At 43.8% G+C, this 26491-nt stretch overlaps 1 protein-coding gene across 1 annotated transcript in view; it reads right to left on the reverse strand.

The window, feature by feature from the left end:
- LOC126403112 (ERC protein 2-like) overlaps nt 1-26491 on the reverse strand; it is a 178675-nt gene that overhangs the window by 62428 nt on the left and 89756 nt on the right. The window contains exons 12-14 of the mRNA XM_050065575.1: nt 24730-24823; nt 18529-18681; nt 14715-14875 (exon numbers count right to left, since the gene is read on the reverse strand). Coding sequence (XP_049921532.1) covers nt 14715-14875; nt 18529-18681; nt 24730-24823 — 408 coding nt within the window. The remainder of the gene's footprint in view (nt 1-14714; nt 14876-18528; nt 18682-24729; nt 24824-26491) is intronic.

The raw sequence follows: 26491 nt of genomic DNA on the forward strand, positions 1-26491 counted from the left end.
TGTAAAGACGCGGCTGTGCTCCACTGACATCGGAGGGTTGCGGGTGAGAGTGAGATCATTAACTAAATGAGATCCTAATGTCAGACACACACACACCCACACTCACATACACACACACAACAACAACAAAACAACTACAGTTGCTGACCTTACATCACTCCTTTCTCCATCCTCATACTGTAGCCTATCTATCTATCTATCTATCTATCTATCTAGCGTTTCATTTTTAACTACACTAAGTTTTATTAAGTGTTTGAAATCCCACTACCACCCCTCACTGGAGAATATTAAACAATCAGAAACTGACAAACAGGATATATAAATCGACAGATTTGGTTTTGCATTGAAAATAGAAACAATTTACAGTCAAGAGAAATAGAAAATACATATATCCTTCAGTTAAAGGTAATGACTTAACCTCCAATTATGCTGCATTTTTATTTATCTATTCTTTAAAATTTTGACTAAATCTAAAACTACAGGTTTCAAGCTTTGTTTTGGTATAAAGGTTGTGGGGCATTGAAAGAAATCCAGTTGCCACACCAGGCTTTTGTTTCGCTACTCCCGAATTTCCGTGAATGATAGCTGGGAACTATGATGCACGCTGTGGGTCGACCCACCTGCAGGTCCTGGGCAGGTTCAGGAAAGCTTACTAGAAAATATCATGGGTTCGGGGTGAGTTAACAAGTGACAAAGCAGCATCACAAGTTAGTTATTAATTTACAGAAACATTGCATGCAATAGTCCACCTTCCACCTTCACCCCACCCCCTCCTCTCTCCGGAGAGCACCCCAGGGCTCAGTCCTGTCTCTGTCCTTATTTCAATCCTCAGGCTGACAAACAAACAATCATGTTTTTCCCCATAAAAACAACGAGCCACTTTGGGTATTGTGCATTTTTGTTTCCATCACATTATGTGTGCTTTCCTGAATAACATATTTGGATTCTGACATATCCCCACTACATATTATACAGTAAAAATCATGCAATTGACCTACACACACAATGTCTTCCAATTCTCTCTGGGCGTTAAACAATGCTTAATCTGACTGGACTGTAAAGACACAGCCCTGGGCCTGCTCTGGCCCCTGCTGTGACTGCATGCATGTGTAGATTTGTTTAGGTGTGTTGTAAATATTGTGACCATGGTGACTGTTTCAGAGCCGTTAGGTCCCCTGCCACTGTTACAGCAGAGAGAACACAGGTGTGTTTTTGTGTGTTTCCTGGACTTTGAAGGAGAACCATGCTGAGATAATACAGGAAGAAAGAATTACAGAGAAAGTGGCACACAGTCACATAGGGGGGTAAAGGGTCTAAAGAAAGTCTGCATCACTTGCAACTCAAAAAAAAGTCTGGGCTCATTTTACAGCCACACTGTGATGACATGGTGCACATTAACAAACAGCTCTCATTTTTGTGCCGAGGATGGGCAGGAGACCACCTCAGAGCCACAGATGGTCTGAAATAGATTCTGCTGGGAAGGCTACAGACACACGTACAAACATCTTGACAATCTGTCCATGTCACAGAAAATCAACTATGAAAGGAGGTGAAGAGCATGTGAGGAATACAAGTTAGCGAGCAAGACAAAAAATGTTTATTGCTCTTTTATCTGCAGTCATGCAGTCAGACATACCAGGAAGCTGCTTAGAAGTTTGGGGAAACACTGGCACGAAACACACAGTGACTGACGTGTTGAGATGTCTGCAGTGTGGCGTGCGTGCAGATACATGTGGGCTCGTGTCTCCATGAATGCATTTAGTATTTATGCTGCATGTGTGCTGTTTTTGCAGATGTGTCCGTGTGCATGTGCGTGTGCGTCTGTTTACCGTGCACTGAGCTCCTAAAGTGACATGTCAGGACACTGATGTCAGGAAACTGAGACACTCTGGGTCTGACAAACAAACCATGCCAGGAGGAGGATCTAAACAATGTGCCGCAATTGCTTTATTACTCAGTGTTTGCCCTAGGTGTCATGTTACTGAAGTCTTCAACACCATAAAAGCCTTCTCTATGGTTCAGCACTGTGTTTGTGTGTTTGCTCTGGCAGAGGCTCCCCTATGACTGGTTATATTGGACATGCTCAAACAAAGCCAAACACACAACAGGAGCCGCAGGCAATTAGGGCCTGCCATAGTGCATAACTCCTCTCTGAGCACCCTCTGTCCCCCCCCACCCAACCCCATCCAACAGTCTACTCTACCACGCATTTCTAAGGATTGTGCTACCATGAGCCGCCATCCACAACGCACATACACACTCATATATCAGTCTCAGCAACAGTTGCATGCTCACTCTGCGCTGGCATCCTGTGCGGCATCAGCGGCAATAATACTGTTTGTGTGTATGTCATCTTCGGGATTAAATGTTAACCTCGGTGGGCAGAACATCGCTGACTGGCACGGGAATGCCTGTAATGCTAGCAGGCAGCCTAATCCACTGGATTAATACATATTACGATGGTTTAGCAGAGAGCCGGGTGGGCCCTGTGTCTCCATTTCATCCTGCCATTGGGACAAATTTGTCGCTATCCACATCATCACGATACACCTACTTTCTCTCTCTGCTATAGTTTGATGCAGTTTAAAACATTTATACATTTCTCGTCTTGGTTCTTAACTCGCTTCTGCACGGTATATGATTAAGACATCCTCTCGTAGCAGAGCAAGGCCAGTCACAGTGAGTGATGGACATCCAGTTTGAATCAGGTCCTCTGGAGCCTGAGTAAAGGATGATATCTCACTGCCTGTGGCTTGGACAGCAGACACGGTGAAGATCTGTTTCAAATCAATGTAAGAAAAACTGGTAAACTCAATCTGGGTCAACCTCTTTCTCCCTCTGCGCCCCCTCCTCCGAAACCCCTTTCCTCCTCTCTCTTTGTCTTTCTGTCTCTGTCTTGCTGTATCTGGGTGTTTCTTTGGCCTTTTGTCACTAAACACCTCATAAGAGAGACGTCTCTTTCTGCAAGAAGTGAAGGAGGACAGGACGGGGAGATGGAACAGTGTTGCAGTTGTAGAGAGAGTGTTGGGTAGGGTGTGTGTGCGTGTGTGTGTGTGTGTGTGTGCATGTGTGTGTTTGTGTGCTGGGGGTATGTCTGTACCAGTTGTGTACTAATAAAGCTAATGATTGCCATCTGGCCAACAAACAGATTCCTGAATTCCTGTGTTTTCATGTCACTAAGTTACCAGGCCATTATTCCAGCCCAGCCTGTGTGCCACTTTTCTAAAACCACAGCATTACTTTAAGCTTAAAAACACAGTTGGAATGAATAAAATGCAGAATGAGCTCAGATGATAGTGATAAAGTCAGAGTGTGCATTAGTGTATTTCTGTAAATATGCATGTACATATGTGTGTGTCTGTGCATGGCATGGTACAAGAGCTCTGAACAATGACACAGTCCTTGTTTTGTGCAAGCAAAAGTGCGTGTGTGTGCGCACCAATTTGTGAGTATGACAAGCGACTGCATACCTCGGTATGTTTGTCCTATGTGTGGAAACCTTTTGTAGTGGCTAGCGTGGCTCTCCTGTTACACATACACATGTTCTTTATGGGCAGGCTAATGGAGCTGAGCTCTTCCTGCCTCTGTGATGTGGTTTACTGTTGTTTGATGTGCTCAGGAATCCTGCATAGGAGAGCACCTCGAGCCGATCTTATCACATAAAAGCCCTCGCAATGGAAGAAGACACTCAGCTCTCTTTTTTAACTTAATAGAGATCTCTGTCCCTGTGAGGCTGTGTGTGTGTGTGTGTGTGTGTGTGTGCGTGTGTGCGTGTGCACCATTTCTTTAATTCAATCGAGTGTGTAACCCAAGGCCAAACACACACATTTGATTTCAGTAAATGCTGAACCCGGAGACCTGTGGCTTGAGAGGACCAGAGACATGTCAGATGTGTCAGTGCACGTTACTGTGAGTGCATGCGTGTGTGTGTGCGCGTGTGTGACAGAAGGAAAGTAAGCGACAGGGGAAAAACAGGGATTTTAGTTTTTTCTTTTTTAGATTTTACATTGAATTTGGTAATATGTGACGACTTTATGTATGTGTACAAACAGGCTCAAAGTGTAGTCAGATTTTCACTAGGAATGCCGTATTTTGTCATGCATGTTCAGCGGTTTTCAACACAGTAACTATCTTGAATGAACAGAGAAATGGATAGAAAAGACTGGAAAATAAAAACCATGTGGACCCTGATACTATCAAATATGTATCAATAGCATAAAAAAAGAGCTGATATTTGTGGATTTTGTCATTGTTAATGTTTCCTTTTCCTCATTTCCATTTGTCTATCAAAAACTCCTGCAAACTGTAGATCACTTGTACTCACTTAAATTATGATGTTTAATTTTAAGACCTATATCAGATCAAATGCTTAACAACTATACCTGATGAAGGTCTGGGGATAGGCACATTTTGCTCCAATGCACCTGCTTATAAGACTTTTTAATACTTGTAATTTTTAAAATGCAGCCATTAAGTCAGTGGTTTGGCTGCAGGCTGCACCTCAAGATGGGCATTCACTGCACAATTTGAGCCTGACCTAATTTATTAGTCGCACAACTCATTTTAAAGGCAGACCCCATTTGAGAATCATCAGGTGTCGTTTGCCGTGCAATTTTAGTCAGCTGTCTTCGGGCTCTCACAGTTAAAGCAGAGCCATGAGCAATTCCTCAAGGTCAGTACCTTTATCCCCGCCATTGACGAGATTTTCCGTCATTTATGACAGAATGCTTCCCCACCATTGACGAGATAATCCGTCAGTCTGTGCTTTCACTGTTATAAGATAGGGGGTGCTGTTACACATCTTGTGAAATAGAACAGCACACCCATGTCCAAAAGAAGATCTGCTGGAAAAAGATGTGGAGATGTTGACGGACTCAGAGTCCCACGATGCCTGTTCTGATCAACATTCTGAACCCGATTTGGACGAAGAAGCAAACGAGTTTGGTGGGACAACACGGGATCGCCATGACAGTGACAGTGATTGACATTGAATGATCACTGAATGTAACAACGTGTTCTGCTATACCTCAGGGAGAATATTATTTTCATTATTATTATTATTATTAAAAAAACATAAATGTGAAATTAATTTTGTACTTGAAAATGACAATCTTTGACAAAAATGCTTTTTTCTCAGCTTTTTGTCTGAAATGTTTTTCTGTTTTGTTTTTTTACGAAAATGCACTAATTCAAGTGTTGATAAAACAGAAATGGAATAAAATAAGATAATGTGTTTTTTGTGTTCCAAAACAGAAGGTCTCTTCTTTAGTTTGATGTGTATACTGTTCACATATTCATAGAACAAATTATTCTGTGGGTCTTGACAGATTAGTGAATATGATCAAAAATGCTGGCAGTGGAAAGTGTTAATCAATCGTACATTGTAGCCTATAAACAGCTAGTTGTTTGGTGCTGCTAACTTGCTAACGTGTGTGCTCGTGTGAGAGAAAGAGGGACTCAAAACTTGGACTGACCAGTTTTTGCAGAAATGGACTTTAGAGGGTTTTTTGAGACGTCTGTCTTCATCAAGAACCATACCTTGGCTAGCACGCTTCCACCTGCCTGCAGCCCCAGTGCTATCTGACAACTGTCATCAGCCAGAACAGTCCAGTTTTATTAACTATTTTACATGTACGCTGTGACCACTCAGGTTGTGGCTTGACAATCGCACCATGTAGTGTTAGCATATAAATCATGAAGTTCAGCAGTGGGAGTTTGAATTAAACAGCAACAGTTCTAAAACAGGCTCAATTAGACAGTGTATCCTCAGCTTCAGCCCAATATTTTAAATTTTAAACATCATGATGATGACTGTTTTATATTTAAATCATTAACGAAACCAGTTTAAGGATATTTACCCTCAGTGGATATCAGAGAAACAGCAACCACTGAAAGAATATGTTCTGCTGGTTTCTGGACTGTATGTATGACGTCTATGCGTTCCAGTTTGAAATGTGACTCTGAGAGAAAGTGTGTTTTTTGGTTGCAGAATGCATCAATGGGTGCTCGAGGTTAAGCGTAAACACAGACGGAAATGAAAGGAAACACACCACCACAGACTCTGTAACAGTAACGTCAACCTCAAATGCCTCACACTTCATAATAACGGAAATGTATACATATTGAAAATTTCACTGGGGATTTGGTTACAGTGATGTGTCAGTGTGGACAAGCTGTCTTGTTCAGGCTTTGAGTACTGTATGCTGAAATGACACGACTCATCCCTCTGTTCTCTGATCTCGACTTAAATTACTCCAGACATAAACACATATAACCTCATATCAAGACATTCATGAATGGCCACATTCTCAATCACGCATACACACACTGTGTATATTCTGTGTTTAATCTACGGCCTGAAAGTCGTGCCATTGTCTTTGCTCACACTCCCTCCAGCCATTCTTGTCTCTGCAGGATTCCTGTGTTGTTTGTTTAGTGGTGACCAGTCCTGTCTCTGCGCAGTCTGTCCGCCCACATGAAGGCCTTCTCTGTCCTATTGATGCTCACTTAAAAGATGAAGGACTACGCAGATTAAACTGCGGTTGCCATCTTGAGTAGATGTGACGCTTGCTCCAAATAAACTTTGGGGTTTTAGTTGGTTGTGTTTTTTCTCTCTCTTTTGGTCTCTTTTCAGTGGGTTCTGCTTTGCTTTTTCTTGGACATCAAGTCTAATATCGTAAAAATGAGACAAACGTTTTATTGCAGAGTTGTGAAACTTAACAGTGTCTGTGATGCTTGTGAACGGTAATTTCTCTCCACAAACAAATAAGAAAAATGTAGTCTTTATTTTTATGAGATTTGAAATCCTAGCGGTGAGCTTAACTCCACTGACCCCTACTTTCTCTCCTGATTTTATTTGTATTTCTCCTTATTCTCTTTCCACCCTTCTCCTTTCATTTCCTCTTCTTCCCCTCTCCTCTCTTTTCTTCTTCTCTCCTCTCCTTTCTTCTTCTCTCCTCTCCTTTCCAGCACTAAACTCTGGATACCCACTGGCCCCCGAGAGAACAGTCATGTTTCCAATATGTCTCCATTTAGCGGAGACCAAATGAACAAGAGCAGGGCCAAGACAAGAGCAGGAAAAATCATCACATAGCCACTGGCACAATCTGCTTATCTTTCACTGCTAATAGCTCTCATGCTCTTCACATCATTGCTTTTATGTGCACACATGCACGCACGCACGCACACACGCACACACACAGACACACACACACACACACACAGGGACACTCATGTATGCACATGTTGTTCTTTGCACACAAACACATTCAATGTGCATCAGTGAGGATACACACGCTCATCCAAACTTGCTTGGGCTGTTTCCTGCCACTGCCGAGAAGTACATAATGATAATTACAGTTTGGGTCTACATCCCTGAATTAACCAGATCAGACACACACATTTCACAAGTGCCAGGGGCTGCTGTGGTGTGTGCTGACTGGTGTGCAGTGCTGGAGTAGCCCAGTGCTGGGAAGTGGTCCGTTCTACTATTGTTTTCTATTAAAACCTCCTGGGAACCATCTCAGCAAGAAGTGCAGAGCCAATAAAACTCCAGTCAAACCAACAAAGAGTCAGAGAGACTAAGCCCTTACCGAGGGCTTTGTGTAACAATATATTACTCTGATTGAGGAAAACTAGGTGAGAATGTGTCGAAGTAAAACTGCAGAGACGTGAAGAGAGGTCTTTCTTTTTTTAATTGATCTGTAAAATGTGAGAAACAAACAAGAGACACCGACACAGACAAAGACAGAGACGCGGAGACAGAGTTATACCCAGATAAAGACAGACAGACGCAGCCAGAGAAGCCGCAGAGGAGAAAAACAGGAGCCGGAGCTCAGGTGTGTGTGCCAACCACAGAGGCTTGGAGGTGTTTACAGTGTGTGAATATATGCCAGTAAGCCCCATTGACTCACTTGTGTGGGTATACCAGCATTTCATGTGCCCATAATGGTAAACCATGAGGGCATTTCACTAGGCCACTGTTTTAATGGCTGTTTTACAGCGCGGCACATCCAACAACATATTACATACAGCTGCACTCAAAATAACTCATCCCGCTTTCGTTCTAAAATCTCTCACTGCTGCACACTTTCATTAACCCTTTGTGCTCCACCTCTGCTGCTATCGATCTATCCATGTATATCTATGCATCTAAATTCGCATTTGCATGATAGTATCTATCTTTCTACACCTCCTCCCCTTCCTTCTCCTCATTCCTTTAGTGACCCTGAGGGCAGGACCGTCGTTAAAGAGGCCGTCACTGGTCACCTCTGGGTCCTGCGTCCTGGGCTGCCTCTTTACAGCCGTAGGGCCCACCTAATCAATCGCCCACTCATGCGCACACTCCAACACACACACACGGCTTCCAATCAATTAGTCTCGAGATTTATACAACCGAGTAAACTCTGGGGTGTTAGTCTCCCTGAGGCCAATCAGATTGGGCTTTCCCGAGACTTCTGCATCAGCCAAATGACACTAATTAGCCCTGTGTGTGTACATGTGTGTGTGTGTGTGTGTGTGTGTGTGTGTGCAAGTATGCGCGTGTGTGTGTTTTGCGACTGACACTAATTAGCAGAGCTAGTGCACCTACTTCCTCGGGACCATTTCCTGTGATAGTAATTATTAGGTATGTGTGATAAATTCCAGGCCTTCTCCCACCCGTCCAAAGATAGAACAAGAGGGAAACGGACAAGAAAAGGGAGAGGGAGCGTTTTAATACTCAGAGGAAGTTAAGGAGGTCAGCGCTAAAAGAGTGATGGAGTAGAAGTAAAAAGAGACGATGAAAGAATTATGTTACTCTAGCGGGGCAAACTGTGTTTCCACATGCAACATCTTCCCCTCGCCTCCTTTAAAAGGCCTCTGTGTGTTCTTCTCCCGTTGTCAATCACTGCATCCTTTTTGTTTTTGTGTGTCACGAGCCGTCTCCACTACGTCAGGCTTCAGATTGAGACAAGAAGTTCTCTCTGTCTCTGGAGAGACTCTTCCATCTCTGTCTATCAGGTTAACTATTCTTCTACCAATGTTCTCCGAGCGTTGTCAAATCTTTCAGTGCAATGTCAAGTTTATAAGGCAGCTCTAGAGACAATGCCACTTCACTCGGCCACTCCATGGCTCACAAATCCTCTCAGCAACCCAGCAGTTACCATACTGCAGGCAAACAGGGTGTGTGTACATCTGTGTGCCAGTTTTATGAAACTCAAGTTAGGGTTTACACACTATACAGGACATAAAACCTCCACTTCATATGCACTGGGTGGGTTAATGCTTGCCAAAAATGCTATGCGGATATAAGCACCAATAAAATATGAATAAGTAGTGATAAAAAAATAACCATAATTGATGCTAGAACAGCCAAAACCTGAGAGAAGTGAGCTCAAGACATGACGTTTGCCGAGCGCGGTCCAAGAGAATCACACGGTCTGGGAAAAATGGGTCAGAAAAGTTACATTTAAGGGACTTAGCCTCCTGCTGCAATGGCTGCACATCCAATTCAAAAACCGACTCTACGAAGCAAACTCCTCTCTCTGCTCTTGAAGTATACTGCAACGGACCCAGGTAGAAGTCTGTCATTACCGTACTGTACAGAACAAGGTCTTGGAAGCAGGGATTTCCATGTGATGAAGCCCTCCATTGACAAAACCTCAAAGGAGGCGGAGGAGGAGTAGGGTGGAGCATGCCTAGGCCCTGACATAATAACACACCTACTGGCCCGACGGCCGACACACATGTCGAAGGTAAACACGTGTGTCAGAGGGCACGGGAGCACAGACAGACATGATGAATGGCCCGAAGTTCCCACGAGGCGACACGCATACAAACTTGCTCACAGAGAGAGGAAGGTGATGTGTGGTCAGCCCCTCCTCATCACCGCAATACAGAGAATCCCATTCACACACTGCGCCGGCCCTCCGTGTCTCATCATTACTTATCACAACAATGGCACTGTAACGCCATACCTGTCTGCAGATTTTACCATTACATGTGAATGTAAGTTCAAAACCGTGTTAACAAAATGCTGCTCGGTTGAATATATGAATGTGTGAAGGTACTTTTTTGGTAAAAAAAATGTGTTTTTATGAGTGCACACGCTGTGTATGTGCATATACACGCGTGCAAGTTTGTAAGGTTGTGTGTGTGTCCAGGCCCCTCAGAGAGATCAGTGAGCGGGGACATGACCTTGCCGGTACAGCTGGTCTCTCTGTGTGTTTAGTCAGTGTAACCATGGCAATGGCACTGTGCAGACAGGATGTCTACATTGGGGATTTGAAAGTCATAACGTCGCTACTGCTCTAAGCTTCATTATGCCATGGATTACTGTAACTAGCCAACAAACAGATACATGAACACACCTCGCGGACAGAGCAGAATTTTGGGGTTGTTACATTTACACTGTATGGAAGTGCTCATTTACCTTTTCGTGTTGGGTTGATGACATGATGAAGAGCATAGCCAAAAGTTTGCTTTTGCAGAATGACACAAAGGGTATGTTTCCGTCTGAAAGGTCCACAGATTTTAAGTGTGTGTCCAAAACTCTGGCAAAAAAAAATGTGAAGCAGTTTTTTTATGGATATCTGTTGGGCAAATATTTAAGGGAAGGGGATAAGAGTTGCTTGTGCGTTACTCTGAGGAATTAGCTTTCTTTTTCTATGTGTTTTTTTTGGTCCAACATGTGAGATTAAAGTAGAGAAATATAAGGTAGCAAAAAAAGATGATGCAAAGTAGGCACTTAAAGGGATAGTTCGGATCTTTTTAAGTGGGGTTGTATGAGGCACTTATCCTGAGTCGGTGTATGACACACAGTAGATGGCGGTCAGCAGGTCCCCAGTTTGGAAAAGCAGGCAGTCCAATGCTCTCTTTGAAGCCAGACTCCTTTGAGAAAAACAGTAATTTACAATAGCTGGACACAGGAGCTGATGGTCTGCCGCTCCCTCAATCAGTTGTGTCATTGTGTAACTATGGCGTTTAAAACAGTTAGTTCGGCTTCACCAAAGTCAGACAATAACACAAGCTAACTAACTGATTGAAGCAGTGGTAGACCAGCAGCTCCTGTGTTTAGCGACCTAAATTACTGTTTTTGTCAGTGGAGTCTGGTGGCTTTGACGAGAGCATAGACAGGGACCTGGAGTCGTTAACAGCTTCCCTGTCGGTCTGAAAAGGGCTGTCTGACAGAGAGGTAAAGCTATTAAAATACTCTCAATATATCATACACTTAAATTGATTTTTTAGATTCTTTTAGTTGGCTAAAATATGTTTTGCTGCAGCCCCCATCCACAGCAGTACATTGCTTAGCTTCAGTGTCTGTACTCCAGCCTGCTTCTCCAAAATGGGGCTGCGCAGCCTGCCATGTACAGTATGACAGGCAATACAGCAACTATGGATAAGTACCTCATTCAACCCCACTTCAGAAGATCCAAACTATCGGTTTAATGTCATCATGTAATGTACATCTTTTTCTCCAACTCAGCTGAGCATGAACATCTTTTGCTAGGAATACATTTTAATTTAAGTGAATTGACAGGTGGATGTGGTGCAGGTGTTGCTGATACATAGTATGTCGTGGTTAGTCATTCCTCTCCCCGTCTCTAGCTCAACTCTGCTAACCAGACTCTGCTCCCTCCCACCTCTCACAGCTCTACTCTCTTTCCTGCTCTTTCCTCCACCACTTCCTCCATCATTCTCCTCCTCCATTCCTCCATCCATCGCCCCCTTCATCAATCACCCCCTCATTCTACCACTGTTGCTATTTCCTCCCTAACTTTCTACTACGACTTCTCTCTTTTCCCCCGCTTACATTTTGCTCTCTCGACTAATGTTTGCAAGATTTTCCCCTCCATCTCTCAAATTGTCGTGTCCCCCTTTCACTCCCTCGAAAAAATTTCCACTTCGTCAACTCTGCATCTCTTTATACGCCTGCCTCAAAGCTGCCGCTACCTGTTTCTTTGCTCTATCATCATTTTCCATCACTAAAATGTAAACAGAGATAATATCAGCTACATTCCCAGTGTCTACAGGAGGATCGGGTTGAGTAAGCCACTGCAATGTTGTGGCATGTAGTATTATCCCATTCAGACTATGGAAACATCTCAATGACAAGCTATTCAAAATGTCCAAACACATCATTTCTCTATTGTGCACCTACACCCTGTGACCCTAGACACATTTAATGACTAGCTCCTCTGGAGGTCATCTGTTAGAGTGTGTGTGTTTGTATGTATGTGTGTGTGTGTGTGTGAGTGCTGTACAGTATGGTGGAAACTCTATCTGGTGTGGGGTGACAGAGCAGACCCACACCGCTCCTTATACATCAAGCATTTAGCTCTATATCTGAAAAAGGCAAATATGAAAATGCTCTCTCTCTCTCTCTCTCTCTCTCTCTCTCTCTCTCTCTCACACGCGCACACACACACACACACACACACACACACACAATACAAGCTAGGAAACCCAGCATGCAATGAGAGGATATTGAAAATGATTTTTTCCCCTCTTGTCTCTTTCATTAACAGTGTTGAAAAGCCAAGAGTCTGCTCACTCTCTCTCTCTGGCTTATGCACACACACACACACACACACACACAGAGCTCCCCAGTTCACTGGGGAACGTGCCTCACATGGTTTGCTTCAGCTGGTCTTCTTGACAAATGCCACATTACAGCGGAGAGAAGGAGAAACTTGGCATGCAATCAAACTTCTCTCATGATTTCTAAGATTTGAAATACTTCAGTTTGCGTAGCCCCTCCATCCCATCCTCCCCTCCCTCTCATTCTGTCTCATTTTTTTCTTGCTTTCACTCTTAACTCCCTCTCCCCTTCTCTCTCTCTCTCTCTCTCTCTTGTTACCTCTCTTTCTCCGCCTTATCTTTCCTGTTTAGTTTTCCCTGTGCTAACTTGGACCAGAGCTGTGCTGTGGGAATATGGCCCCTTTAAAACAGAAAGCCAAAGTTTGTGTAAGTATGTGCATGTCTGCAGACGTGAGTGATTATATGTGAGCTCCACTGAGGCTGTGTGTACATTCTGCATGCGTATCTTTGTGGCTTGTTCAGATGTAAGTCAGTCTCACGAAGCTTCGCCCCCTCGCAATTCAACAGTCCTTTAATCCTCATCATCAGTGACCCCAAACCCCTGCCTCTGACCTCTTCATACACACAGACACATACAGGTTCAAAGCCACAAGGGACCACACACACACTCGTGCCCCCTGTGCCCCCTCCATTAGCTCTTACCAGTGTAGACTTGCAGTCAGAGTCTTGAACACAAAGGCAAAGAATCCCATCGACTTTGTTGTTGTTTATGTCAACCAACCATCACACTAACCTTCTTCCTCAGACATCTTTTTAATGGTAATATAATAATAATTTACGCAGAGTGCCAGCAAAGTACAAAAAGCATCACTCATGTGCCAGGCCTGTGAGCCTTTTTCTAATTCCATGTACATACCTAGAAGCATGGATTGTGTCTGTATCATATGTAATACATTTCCTCTGCTAAACATCTCTGGTGATGTTTGGATGGTGGAAATTGGAACAGACAGGAAGATGGTTTGTTTCACAAGTGCGTGTGTGTGCAGATACACGGGCAAGAGCGCTCTCATTCTCAGTTTCTCTCAGACAAACTGTACACATACTGTAGGCAGACACGGACGCACACACACATTCCTGCAGAGTTAGTGTGATCAGAGGGGCTTGTGAGGCGTAATGGATTTTAAAAGTTGTGTTTTCAATACATATGTGCCAGCCTTCCCTTTTGTACTGTGCTGAGTGGCTGACATTAAAGGCATTTCTCTGCGGCACATGACAACCAGATCTGTGGCTCCATGCTCCTTCAATCAGAGGGCCCAAAGCAAACGCACATGTAGTCACTCCACCGACAGATCACTGAACTTCACTCACACATTCATACATGCCCACTGACACACACTCACACATGGAAATGCAGCCAGTCCCTGCACACGTTTTTTTTTTCCTTCTCTTGCTGTCTTTGTCACACGCAGACCGACGAATAATAAAAAAATAAAACAGCAAAACACACATTCTTCTAACCTGCTGTCTAAGGCTGCACCACCTGTCCTCAATAAATGTAACGTTTCACAAGGCAGCGAAAGACAACGGCTGATCCTGCTTCAAAACACACCTCAGCGCTGATGTCTATATAACACTCGTGCGCAGCTGCACATGTGAACAGGTGAGCGTATAAATGTGCCTAACACAGTATTAGACAAAGGTCTCTGCTGCAGCAGTGAAAGCTGCTGTGCAGGGTAATGAAAATGCGCCTGATGAAGCACTGAGCGAACTGTGCCAATGTTAATAAAAGATCCTTGATCATATACTTTTACAGGCTGGGTGTGCAGCCACTACCACAAACACTTGCGGTTTATTTTTTTCCGACTGTTTATCTTACTGCAGTTACCAGCAGCTCTTACTCTGTATTACACAACAATTTTTTTTTCCCCCGTAATGCAAATGCAGGATAATTAATTCATAATGCTGCAATAGCCAAGGTGAAGTCTTACTGATTAGAGAAATGCATGTACAGGATGCAGCATATGGTATGTGATTATTGTTCTGTGTTGCCTGTAACGACGTGAAAAGACTTACATCTGACCAAGAGGGGAAATTAGGTACGTAGGGTAGATTAAGGTAGATGGAGAGATAAGATATAAATACTATGCAGATGTAAGCGTTGTGTAAAGACAGATGGCGAAGAGTGTGAGACTAACTTCATCTCCAGAATCTCCTCCAGCTGTTTGCGTCTCTCCTGGCGAAGACAATTAAGGTGTCCGTCTCTCTCGTGCAGCGACTGCTGAGTGGAGGACAGATGCAGTTTGGTGGCGTCCAGCTCCTGGCGCGTCTTCTCCAAAGCACTCATCAGCTCCTCCAACTATTCAAGGGGAGAAAAATACACACAGGTTACACGGAAATTCAAAATACGAGGCCTATTGCATACTTATCATACACGTACATGGTAAAATAGACAAACACTTATGTGCACTTTTATTTGTCTGCATGGATATATGTTTTCAGAGGGTGTGTGTGTGTGTGTGTTGGAATGCCACAATGAGGTGAAATGGTCGGTTGACATCTTGGAGCAGGTGAAATTACTAAGGTTCAAAGGTTAGTTGAATGATACGTCCACTGACCCTTGGATGAGAAACAAGGGCTCCCTCTTCTCTCCCACCTTTCTCCACTTATTTTTATCTCACCCTCAAGTATGGCTCTACTTTAGAGCAGGTGAGAATAACGCTCAACCCCTCAACTACATCTCCTCCCTCTGCACACACATGCCCTCCAGCCATGCAGGCCAACCTGTGAGTCTGACAGACAGGATGTGACCTTGGGGCATCATTATCCAAAGACAGGAAGTGTCTAATTGTCTAACAACAAGTGCTTTACAATAGGATGCAGTGTGAGGCGGGCTTGTTGAGATGATGCAAATGGAAGGCCGGGGAGAATTTGAATTTGTCTTTGTTCAATTCTGATGATTTGCAGATTTTTAACATGAGATAGCAAAACAATAAAAAAGTGCTGGATCTCAAATGAACAAAGGGAAAGACAGTGAAGGAGAAGCAAAGAGAGAGAGAGAGAGAGAGAGAGAGAGAGAAGGAGTATTTGGGGAAAGCACTCCATGGGGTAGGACATGAAAAAAGGAATGGGCCTCTTTTATGAAGGGGCCAAATCGTTCACACATTTTCAGGACACTCTCCATCTCCCCTGGTTTTCTAGGTGTGTTTCGCAGATGTCAGATAATGTGCTCGCTGACTGTTCATGAATATCACATATGGAGCGAGAGAAGAAAGGCTGAGAGCAAAGCGAGTGGGGAATACAGAAATTCCAAATGGTGGGAAAGTGACAGCTTTCAGTCATAACCCGCCCAGAAATGTAACAAAGCATTGTTTCATATAAAATACACCCACATATCCATGCCAACAACAACTGACCTCAGTAGTATCCAGCAGTTAATATACCCAACATCAACAAGACATCCAACCGTCCAAAATCACACTGTGTTTGATGTTTGATGTCTTCTTTCAGGCTTAAAGGAATCCAAAGCCAGTCTTTTCATCTTGAAAGCCAAGGGTCGCGCACACACAACTCCATTTACACCCACCACATGTCTATCAACCCTCATGCGCCAACTGCCTACCTCCCAGTCCCCCATTAGTCCACCACCCAGGCTAGCCCTCACTTCACAATCACATCATTAATAAGGAATACAATGCATTTTAGTGAAATTAGGGACCTAATCAGCTTAGCTGTGAGCCTGTGCGTGCTAATTTAGCTCAACTTCAAGGCAAAGCCCCCCAGCCAGGCTAAGGCTCACTAAGACTGGCCCAAAGCCCCTTTAGTTGCTAAGCTGATTGGGGGCTCAGAGGTAAGGGCCAAATCCCTCTTGTCCATTTGCGTCGGTGTTGCTGGTTCAGAGGCCCAGTTCAAACGCCACGGAGGGGGAGCGAGGGAGAGAGACAGGAACAGAGACGGGGAGAAAGGGAGAGAGAGCGTGGAGATAATTGGGCGAGACAACTTAAGAAGGCAGATGGGGAAGAATGAGGCTCGGGACAACGGATGGACAGCCGAAATGATGGCAGGAGAAAGACAAGAGACGGAGAGAAGCCGAGACGGAGTGAGAGACTTAGAGAGCGGGGGTGTGAAGAAAAGTGACCCAGGGCATTACCCATGCTCCATTTCAGCGGGTCAGGCTGATGGAAGACTTTCAGCGCATTACACATCATGAGACTGATTACTCTGGGACAGAGGGGAGAAGAAAGAAGAAAACCAAGGATGGAGTGAGACGGGGAAAAAAAATGTGAGAATGTAAGTCTGGCAGGGCGCTCTGAAACGGTGCCAGGGTCAGGTGATGTTTCAGAAGGACCTGTCCCTCTCGCTGTTCCCCAAACATCCCTTTCCACACACTCTCTGTTTCTCCAGAGTCTCAGGCAAGAGCGGCAGTTGACTGACGACTGTGTAACTGCATGTTAATGGCATGTTGACTCGCTGCCTCCTTATGTGGTGATGTCATTCTGGCTCACAAAGTTCAGTGTGTTGACAGCGCCTACTGTAGCAGCGAGCATCACAACCGAGCACCCAGGCCAAACGGGTACCTTTCCTTGCGTCAGTAGCGCGACTGTAACCCTAGTCCGGCTCAATACGTGTCAAGTGCAGTCGCCAGTATGACTGCATGCTGGCTCATTATGCTCTCTACGTGTAGGGTCTGGATCGACTTGAAATGAAAGCAAGTTGACTATGACTTTTGGGGTCAATGAGTTTTAACGTGTCACAAGTCAGGACAGGATTTCCCCGATTCTCACTGCACAGGGGTAAACTTAGGTCAAAGCTGAATCATCCACTTCTATGCATGCGAAATGTCCCACAGACATAAATATAATTTTCTTTCGGACTTCTCGGTGGATCAGAATATTGTTTGATAAACACAGTATCCATGCTGACTGTAAGTCAAGCATGTGAAGCACAGAAATTGCAAAAAAAGAAGAAGAAGAAGAGGAAAACACAAGCCACAGTTAGCATTGGCTCTCACAGAATTTTCTAAACTGAGTTTGACCTCCTCCTACTTTCCCTCTCTGTCCACCAAACTCCTGACTTCATCGTTGAAAGTTCTCCTCTATCAGACCGTGTTTTTGTGTGTGTGTGTGTGAGAATATGTATGTGTTTGAAACAATGCAGCCACTACTGCCTCAAAATGTTAGCTCTTCGTTTAACCGCCGATTGCTCTCATATTGCTCGTGGCACTCATCAGCAATGCAAGGTCATTCTCATTCAAATGCACGCTCACACCGGGAGGAAACACACTCCCTTGCCCTGTTTTTTTTTCCCACCACAGACACACCTACGCTCACACACACACGTACACACAAATGCATACAAATACATTTTTGGACCTACTTAAGGATGCAGACTGACCAGCTGGCAGTCGGAAAGACAGACAGATAGCAGGACGCACAGAGTGAAAAGGGCAGCCTGTACTCCATCAAGACTACAAGTCTACACATTTGTTAACAAATTCAGATTGCATGCACATAAAGTCGCAATGTGTCAAGCATATGCTCGCGTTTCCAAGCATGCGACGGCGAACTTAACGAGAGGCAGAAAATGAAAGGAGGACGCTGGGAGCTCTTGTTTCAGTTTTAAATTTCAGTCTAGGGGGAGAAAATAAACAACAACATGTTTAGAGAATAAAAACTGAGTTAAGAAGAAAAGGAAATGAAAGACAGGGAGCAAAACACAACTATCCATTTTGTAATAATGATATTTGTTGCTCAAGAGCTACATATTAAGGGATTAAGGATCTTTCATTCACCACAGTTTGCATGCAGTTACACTCTTAGCCACATGGGGGTGCAGTTAAGTTCCTCACATTTTCTCAGTGCTCCTTTTAAGTCCTATAGGTGGCCTGTTACATGCATTCAGTTTTAAAGGTAGGCTGCCTATATAGCGATGCATGAGACTATCTGTGTGTGCATGAATGTGTGTATATGCTGGTCTTGAGTCTTCCATCAGTGTGTGAAACATCAGGTGAACCTGTCTCTGGGCCTGAACACGTGCAGCCTCCTCTTGCGCCCAGAGAGCTTCCCTATGCGCTGAGGTGTTCATACTCTCCCTCAGTGCCCTCTCCAACTGCGCGATCCGCTCCGCCGTCTCCCGCATGGCATCCTGGGAAGCTGAAAGAGGAGTCTGAGCGGGCGCAAGGAGTTCAGAGGAGGAGGACGAAGAGGTGGGTTGGAAGCAAAGTAGCAGAAGCCGGGGAGAGAGTGTTTTTTTTCTTTGAGTATACTTTGTTTTAAAAGCTCATCATCAAATGTTTTTGCACTGGAATAATGCTGCACTGGCGATTTGAGAAAAGGTGTATTTGTTGGTCCCTTTTCCTAAAAGGAGTCCAGTCCATGCAAAATAGAAACAAAATGAAAGAATTGAGGATGTTAAAAAAAGCTGCGGTGAGAGAAGAACAAGACTTCCCTCAGAAGAAAGAGACATAGCCAAGACAGAAGAGAGTGATAAGTGATGGAGAGAGAGTGTGTAAGTGCTGTGACCTTTGCCGACATCCAGAAGAGTGTGAGTGTGCGCATGTGTACGGAGCGGACCGTGCGCGTTCACATGCACAGTTTGTGTGTGGCCTCTCTGACACCTATGGTGAGTGGGGGGGAAAAGGATCCCTCTCCACACTGGGTGATGGAACTGTGAAAGAAAACACTGGACAGAAATAATAAACCCCCCGATTCTCTCTCTCTCTCTCTCTTTTTTTTTTAAAAAAAAACTCTCTTTCCCTCCTCAATAGCTGTCTCGCCTTCAAGTTCACACGTTCACACTTTTCTGGGAGCAGTGCGGAGTCACATGGAAACGAGACACTTTCGAACCGAACAAAGAAGAGTTCAGTTACACTTGTTGCAAACACAAACTAGGGGTGTGCCGAGCGGATACGGAGTAACAAAATCCGCGCGGGCCAAAAACACCAGATTAGATGTTATAGGAAGTAAAATAAAAGTTACATTCTCATATGAACGATTGAATGTGAAACATCGTAATAACAATGGTTGAATTGCAGTCAAAACAAAACAGCAGAGAGCTAAATGGGTGTTTTCAGGGTTAGATCAACACTGGAAGCTTCAACACCACAAACTTGATAACACAAGCAGAAGCATGAATCAAATGAATGTGACACAGTTGCAAGTAGGTGCAACACACATTGTTTGAAGCAATTAGGATGTGTAGGAAACTCTCTCCAGACTGCAACAGAAAGAAAAATGTGTGAAAAGAAAATTCCCTGGCTGAAATGTTTTGATGTGCTGAACTTTCATCTCAGAAACGATAGTAGCTTTGCAGGTATATAGCTGATGTATGGAGCTCAACGGAGGCGTGCATGTGTCTGAATAGGCTAATTTTTTTATATTGCATAGAAGGAGGTCTCGGCTAAACAGTGCCTAACACATGGTGGATCTATTCTGGCGAAAAAGGATATGCTAAATGCATGGAAAACTGAAAAGAGTCAAGTTAAAGTCATTTTACAAGACAGTGCCAGGAACATGCAAGAGGTGCATATGAATTGCCTCATAACTGCCCCTAATAAATATTACAGTGAGTTTTGACTTGGTATCTGTGTCATACCTTCATAGTGGTCAAATCAATCAATTGTAACTATTAAATAGCTCGGCTCCTTAATGAAAAATACTTTGTATGACCAACGGACTAATTCGGCGATACCGACTGAAACACGAGCGACGGGATTATCCCCGAGCGCGATGAAAATAGTGCCGAGCCAGCCAATTCACAAGCGGATACTTGTGGCTCGTCACGTCAGCACGACACAGCTGGAGGTGAGCGACAAACACCCGCACACACACGTACAGAGGCAGGCTGTGTGCGTCAGCAGTCCAAAGCTGTAATTGGACGTGACAGACGGGCAGTAATTCGATGCACCAGAATCAACAAGTACTGGTCTGACCCCGCCTAACAGACACATGCACGCACGCACACACTCGCGCTCACACACCCCACTGAGATGGGGCTGCCACCGCTGGACCCCTGAGTGAAACCTGACCAGAAAGCTGTGTCTGCCTCTGTGTGTGTGTGTGTGTGCAGTGTCTGTCTGTGTCTGTGCATATCTGTGTGTTATGTGAGTTTTATTAGTAACAAGAGAATATTTCTGGCTTTCAAGAACACAAAGAATGGAAAAAAAGGGCAAGAGAGATAGAGAGATACAGAGTGTGGGGAGAAATGGAAAGATAATTGCCTCTGCAGCACCAATCATCACCTAATGCCCTGGGGAAGGATCATTATGGAGTCTGGCCCTTTCTGGTTTGATGGAGGGATTATAATCACTAAAATAAACGAGCAGAGAGTGAGAGAATGCACATTTCCAGCAGCTGTGTATCTGTGATCCTCGGCTTCGCGCATACACACGCACACGGGCACACAAACCGCACAAACATCTGTCTCTGTCAAAAAAGTTAAGTGTGCAGCATCAACCTCGATGTGTCCTATTTCATGATTTAAAAAATGTTAAGCATGTGTGCATGGCCAGAAGCTTCATATACAGTTTCAGTCAAATGCACAGACTGTGGGAACAAGCTCAGAGTGAATGAAAATCCTGAAATGTGTCCATCGTCTTTAACTGTCCCCAGATTTAAAATTAGAGTGTCTTTAATCCTCGTGTCTCTAAATAGATGAGTGGGGGGGTATTGAGTGTCGCTGATGCCTCTCCGTTACAGATAAAAGAGAAATAAAAGGCTTGTGTGAAGGCTTGAAGTGAACATTTCCGATGTGTGTTTTCTCTGTGTTTGTGAAGTGCAGCGTGGCGCGATGGAGACGATGGAGCGGAGAGATGCTATCACTGCGTCCCACATAAACTCTCCTGGATGGAAGGGGGGAGAGGGGAGCGGCATGGGGAAGGCCCTGTTTGTTTGTGTTTACCCTCGGAGCATGCTGTGTTCCTGATGGAGCCAGAGATAAATGAAGAAAGAGAGAGAGCAGGGGAAAGAAAGTGAGATAAAGGCCACAACGCAACCTGACTGCTGAGTCAACACAATATACAGAACGTGTACTGTACATCAGCTAGGATATGCAGCGGTCAATCTAACTCTCATGTAGTCTTACTTTTGCATGCTTTATAGTATTGCTGCTAATCTTTTTAATGCACTTACCGGCCACTTTATTAGGTACACCTGTTCAACTGCTCAATAGCGCAAATTGCTAATCAGCAAATCACGTGGCAGCAACTAAATGCATTTAGGCATGTAGACGTGGTCAAGACGACCTGCTGAAGCTCAAACCGAGCATCAGAATGGGAAGAAAGGCGATTTAAGTGACTTTGAATGTGGCGTGGTTGTTGGTGCCTGACGGGCTGGTCTGAGTATTTCAGAAACTGCTGATCTACTGGGGTTTTCACCAGGGGCGATTGCTCTGAGACAACAAGGGAGGCTGAACTTCCCCTAAAATTTCATAGAAGAAATGGTCAAATATGCACTATTGAATTTACATTAAAATCAGAATTTACATTGCATTAAACATGTGCTAGGATGCGTTTAACATCATGACTACGATGTTCAAACGTCAGCTGTTTATCACCAGTTTTCAAATGCGACCTCCCTGTCATACATTCTCGTGTCAGCGTGGTGGACACGGAGCCTCCAAGCATATGAGACAGCGCTGAGCAGGTTTTTTTCATGCAGCAAAGCAAGACGGTCATTGGATAAATGCGACAAAATCGTCACTTCCAGGGAGGCTCAGCTTCCCTGGGACCTAATGGAGCGGTAGGCGGGAGAGGACGCTCGGTGTATGCATGATGATTGGAGGAATTGTCTAAAAGGCTGAACCCCTTTGTGATTGACAGCGCTTCGCATTTTGAGCTCAGTCCCATGCGGAAACTTGCGAGTGGAGTCTTCTGACAGAGTGCCGCCCAGAGTTCCTTATTTCCATAGCTCATTTTCACCGTTTGTACAGTACAGTTCAGGTGTTTAAACCCATCTGAAAATCTTTGAGGTATGTATTGCTGTAGTTCTATGTCATGAGTGTAGTTGAAAAACGGCTTCAATTAAATGTTCCTTTTTAAGTTACTGCCTCCCTACAATATGACAAATTTTATGATGTAAACTAAAAGTGAGCTTCCCCTGTTTGAAAGACAAGCAGCCACCACCGGTTTTCACGCACTTTAATACACATTTGTGTATTACATGAATATAATGAAATGAAACAGACAGCTTTGCTACCAAGCTCAAGGAGGCATCATGTGACCGGGCACTCCGGGCAATCCACTTGAAGAAGAAGCTTCAACCGTGCGCATTCACTCTCTGTGTTCATCATTAGCAGCCATGACTGTTTAATTCTCACTGAATAAACTACACAAGGTAGTCTGAGGGACACCAAGTTTTGCTGCTGCATCTCGTTTCGGCTAGTTTTTGGCAGCTTGTCATAAGCTTTCAGGAGACTATTGTTGTCATTGAGAGAAACTGACTTCTGTTCCCATCATGATTTCAGTGTGCATACAGCACTGGCCCCAGGTAGCCAACCGGAAGCAGACAGGTGAACGCTAGGCAAAGTATCATGGCAGTAAAGTTAAAAAAACGTGAATTACAATCGTTTTAAATTTTTGGTAACACTTTACTTGAAGGTATCTACATAAGGGTGACATGACACTGTCATAAACATTATGTACATGTCATAAATGTGTATGACTGCTGTCATTAAGTGTCATTCGGTTTTTGTAATGACAAGTTGACATTGTTTGGGTTGTCTTGATTATGACAACTTGACATTAATCAAAGTGACATTACCAGAAGTTGTCTTTGTAATGACAAGTTGACATTAAATTTGTTTGGGATGTCCTTATAATGACAACTTGACATTAACCAGGATGACATTACCAGAAGATGTCTTTGTCATGACAAGTTGACATTAACAAGAAATGCACCTCTTTTTGGGTTTATGACAAGTTGACATAATGATTATTATTGTCATGACAAAGACAACTTGTCATTACAAAAGCTGAATGACACTTAATGACAGCAGTCATAAACGTTTATGACATGTACATAATGTTCATGACAAGTTCATGACGGTGTCATGTCATAGTTATGACAGTGTCATGTCACCCTTATGTAGATACGTTCAAGTAAAGTGTTATCAATTTTTTTTTCCATGTGCTGTCATGTATGAAAAGACCAACTGTAAACAGACTGCTTGATTACTATAAGAAAATTATTCAAACAGCATTTATATAGGAATGATTCTGTCTCAAGTTTTGTGATCCATATAAGCGGCTGATCACTGTAAGCGTGATCACTATAAGCGGTTTCCACTGTACATGGAATATATATAGCTACAAAAAAATTGAAACTTTTCCATTTTGCTCTTTTTGTGGACGTCATCTATCTCCCTGACATCCATCCTACTACTCCCTTGCACTTGTCCCTGTACCTCACTCTTTCTTGCTGGCACTCTCCTCATGTCTCTTTCCAGGTTGTAGCAATATTAATGTGTACTACTCAGACACTGTTTAGAGGAGGAAATAGGATGTTGGATGCTGCCTGCCAGCACACACAGAAATAACAAAATAGCTCTACCAAAAACAGGCTGAGAGCAGCTCTGGTTCTTTTTGGCAGAGAGGTACAGAGAGGTGTACTCTACTTCATCGGTCCCGTGGGAATAACCTGGCATGGCCGCACTCTGCATATTAACACCTCGGCATAGCTCTGCAGGCTAGCATACAAGCATGCACACACACATATACACAGTCAAGCAAACAGCTGACACTCGTGTTGACACCTAAGAAGAACCATACAAATTACATAAAAAAATGGTAAATCAAGATTCTCTCTCCTGCCTCACTAATCAGTTCTTTACTATTCCCATCTGAGCCATTATGCCGGTGCTCCTGGCTGGCGTATGGAGCTGATTTTTGCAGGACTAAATGCCTGTCTCTTCCACTTAGGACTGACTCTGAGATGCACTGAGGGAGGGAGGGCGGGCAGGAGGCATGAAGGGCTGAAACAGGGCTCTCTCAAAAAAGCTGAATTATACAGAAAGGCCTGATCTACAGAGAGATAGTGGAAGGGGAAAGGATTATACTTTCTGAAGAGCAGCTTGCGAAAGAGGTGAGGAGGACAGAAGAGAAGAGAAGAGGGCAGGATAGATGAGTACAGTAAGTGCCGTTCTGCACACTGTGGGATACAGAGGTGACAAAGACCTGAACTAGAGGATGTACACGTGCACACACACACATATTCAAACCTGCGATAATGAGTGTGGATGTCCATCAGTGAGGGCATCTTTCCTCATCTCGCCCGCCACCGTCTGCTTCTGGATGTTAGGAGACTTGATTTGCCTTCAGATAGAGAAAGATGGGTGACAACAGATAAAGTGATGTTCAATACAAACCATGGGATACAAAAAGATTTATATCTCACACAATATGAGCATGTATGTTAAGATGTATACACACACACACACACCATATACACAATACACAATGACCCAAGTTTGCTTTAAATAAATATTTCTAAACCAACTGTTTGAATTTGTGGTGACATCCAAACTGTAAGAGTTATTACCCGTAGTTAGTTTAGTTTTTTTAAAGTTAAAACACTGCCTGCATGTTGCATCACACAGGTAAATGGTAGGGCTACTCTGTGTACAGTAAAGCAGGTAAGCACTGTGCATTTGTCTTGTCTAAGTAACACGGCAGACTGGGACAAGACAAGACTTGACCGATGGAGGTGAGACACTGCTGTGTAAATCTCTCAACAACAAAACACACAAACACATGCAGACAGAAGATGTGAGCACATGCACGCACTCGAACACACACACACATTCTCAAAAATAGAAGTGCAAGAGGTAAGTCCACAGACGAGAAGACGGGATGACACAGATACACACATAGGGGCATGTGTTTTTAGGAAAGGTATAAGTCTGCAGACACTGCCAGCAACACACACACAGGATAATAAATCTGCTGTCAGTGTTGTGCCTTGCTGAAGTCTTGATTACAGAGCTCAACCGTGTATTAACCAGCCAGGATGGCTGTGTATTTACCTCCACACAAAGACCTGAGTCTTGTCATTTGCTGAACTTACTTAGCCAGAGGACTATGGCACGCACAGGCGCACACACACACACACACACACACACACACACACACACACACACACCCAAGCATATAAAAATATATAGAGAAATATGCATGAACACACGGAAACACTCACGGGTCCCATGTGTAGGACTTACGAGCATCTACTGGCAGAAATGTAATATAATATCTATAACTATGTTTTAATCAGTTTATAATAACCTGAAAATAAGAGTCGAGTTTTTGTTACCTTAGAGTAAGTCGTTTGTGGAAGAGTCCACCATATTGTTTCTACAGTAGCCCAGAACGGAAAAATCAAACATTGGCTCTAGATAGGGCCATTCATGTTTTTGACATTCACTGTAGTTCTCTTAAGCCCCGTTTCCACCAAACGCTTTCAGTATGGTACCTTTGGAAACAACAGTAACCCTTCAGACATGGTTCCTAGACCCTAGTGTTTCCACTGCAAACAGTGCCCTTAAATGTGGGCGGGGTTGTTGTCACTCACTGCTCCGTCAGCACTCACTGTATTTCCTTATTATCAGTGACATAGATGGACGTCTGCACCTTGTTTATCGTCCACAGAACGAGGCTGCACACAGACATTTTCAGAAGAAAATAAAACAACGCAATGCTTTCTTGTTCTCTGAGTGAGGATTACAATATATGCAGTTCACATAACTCGGCTGAAATTAATATTCAAAAACTCTTAAAGATCCACTCATTACTAAAAGTGTATGACTTAAAGGGAAATTTCGGTTTATTTCAACCTGTCTCCTATCGTCCTAAATTTGTTTCAAGTCACTAGTGACATAGAAATAATAGTTAGCATGTTAGCCGTTAGCCTAGATACAGCCGTAGCGTCAGACCTGTTAAAACGTAAGTGAACGGGCATACTTCAAGTGCAAAGTTAGTCCACTAAAC

The sequence above is a fragment of the Epinephelus moara genome, chromosome 16, assembly GCF_006386435.1.
Source record: "Epinephelus moara isolate mb chromosome 16, YSFRI_EMoa_1.0, whole genome shotgun sequence".
Lineage (NCBI taxonomy): Eukaryota > Metazoa > Chordata > Actinopteri > Perciformes > Serranidae > Epinephelus > Epinephelus moara.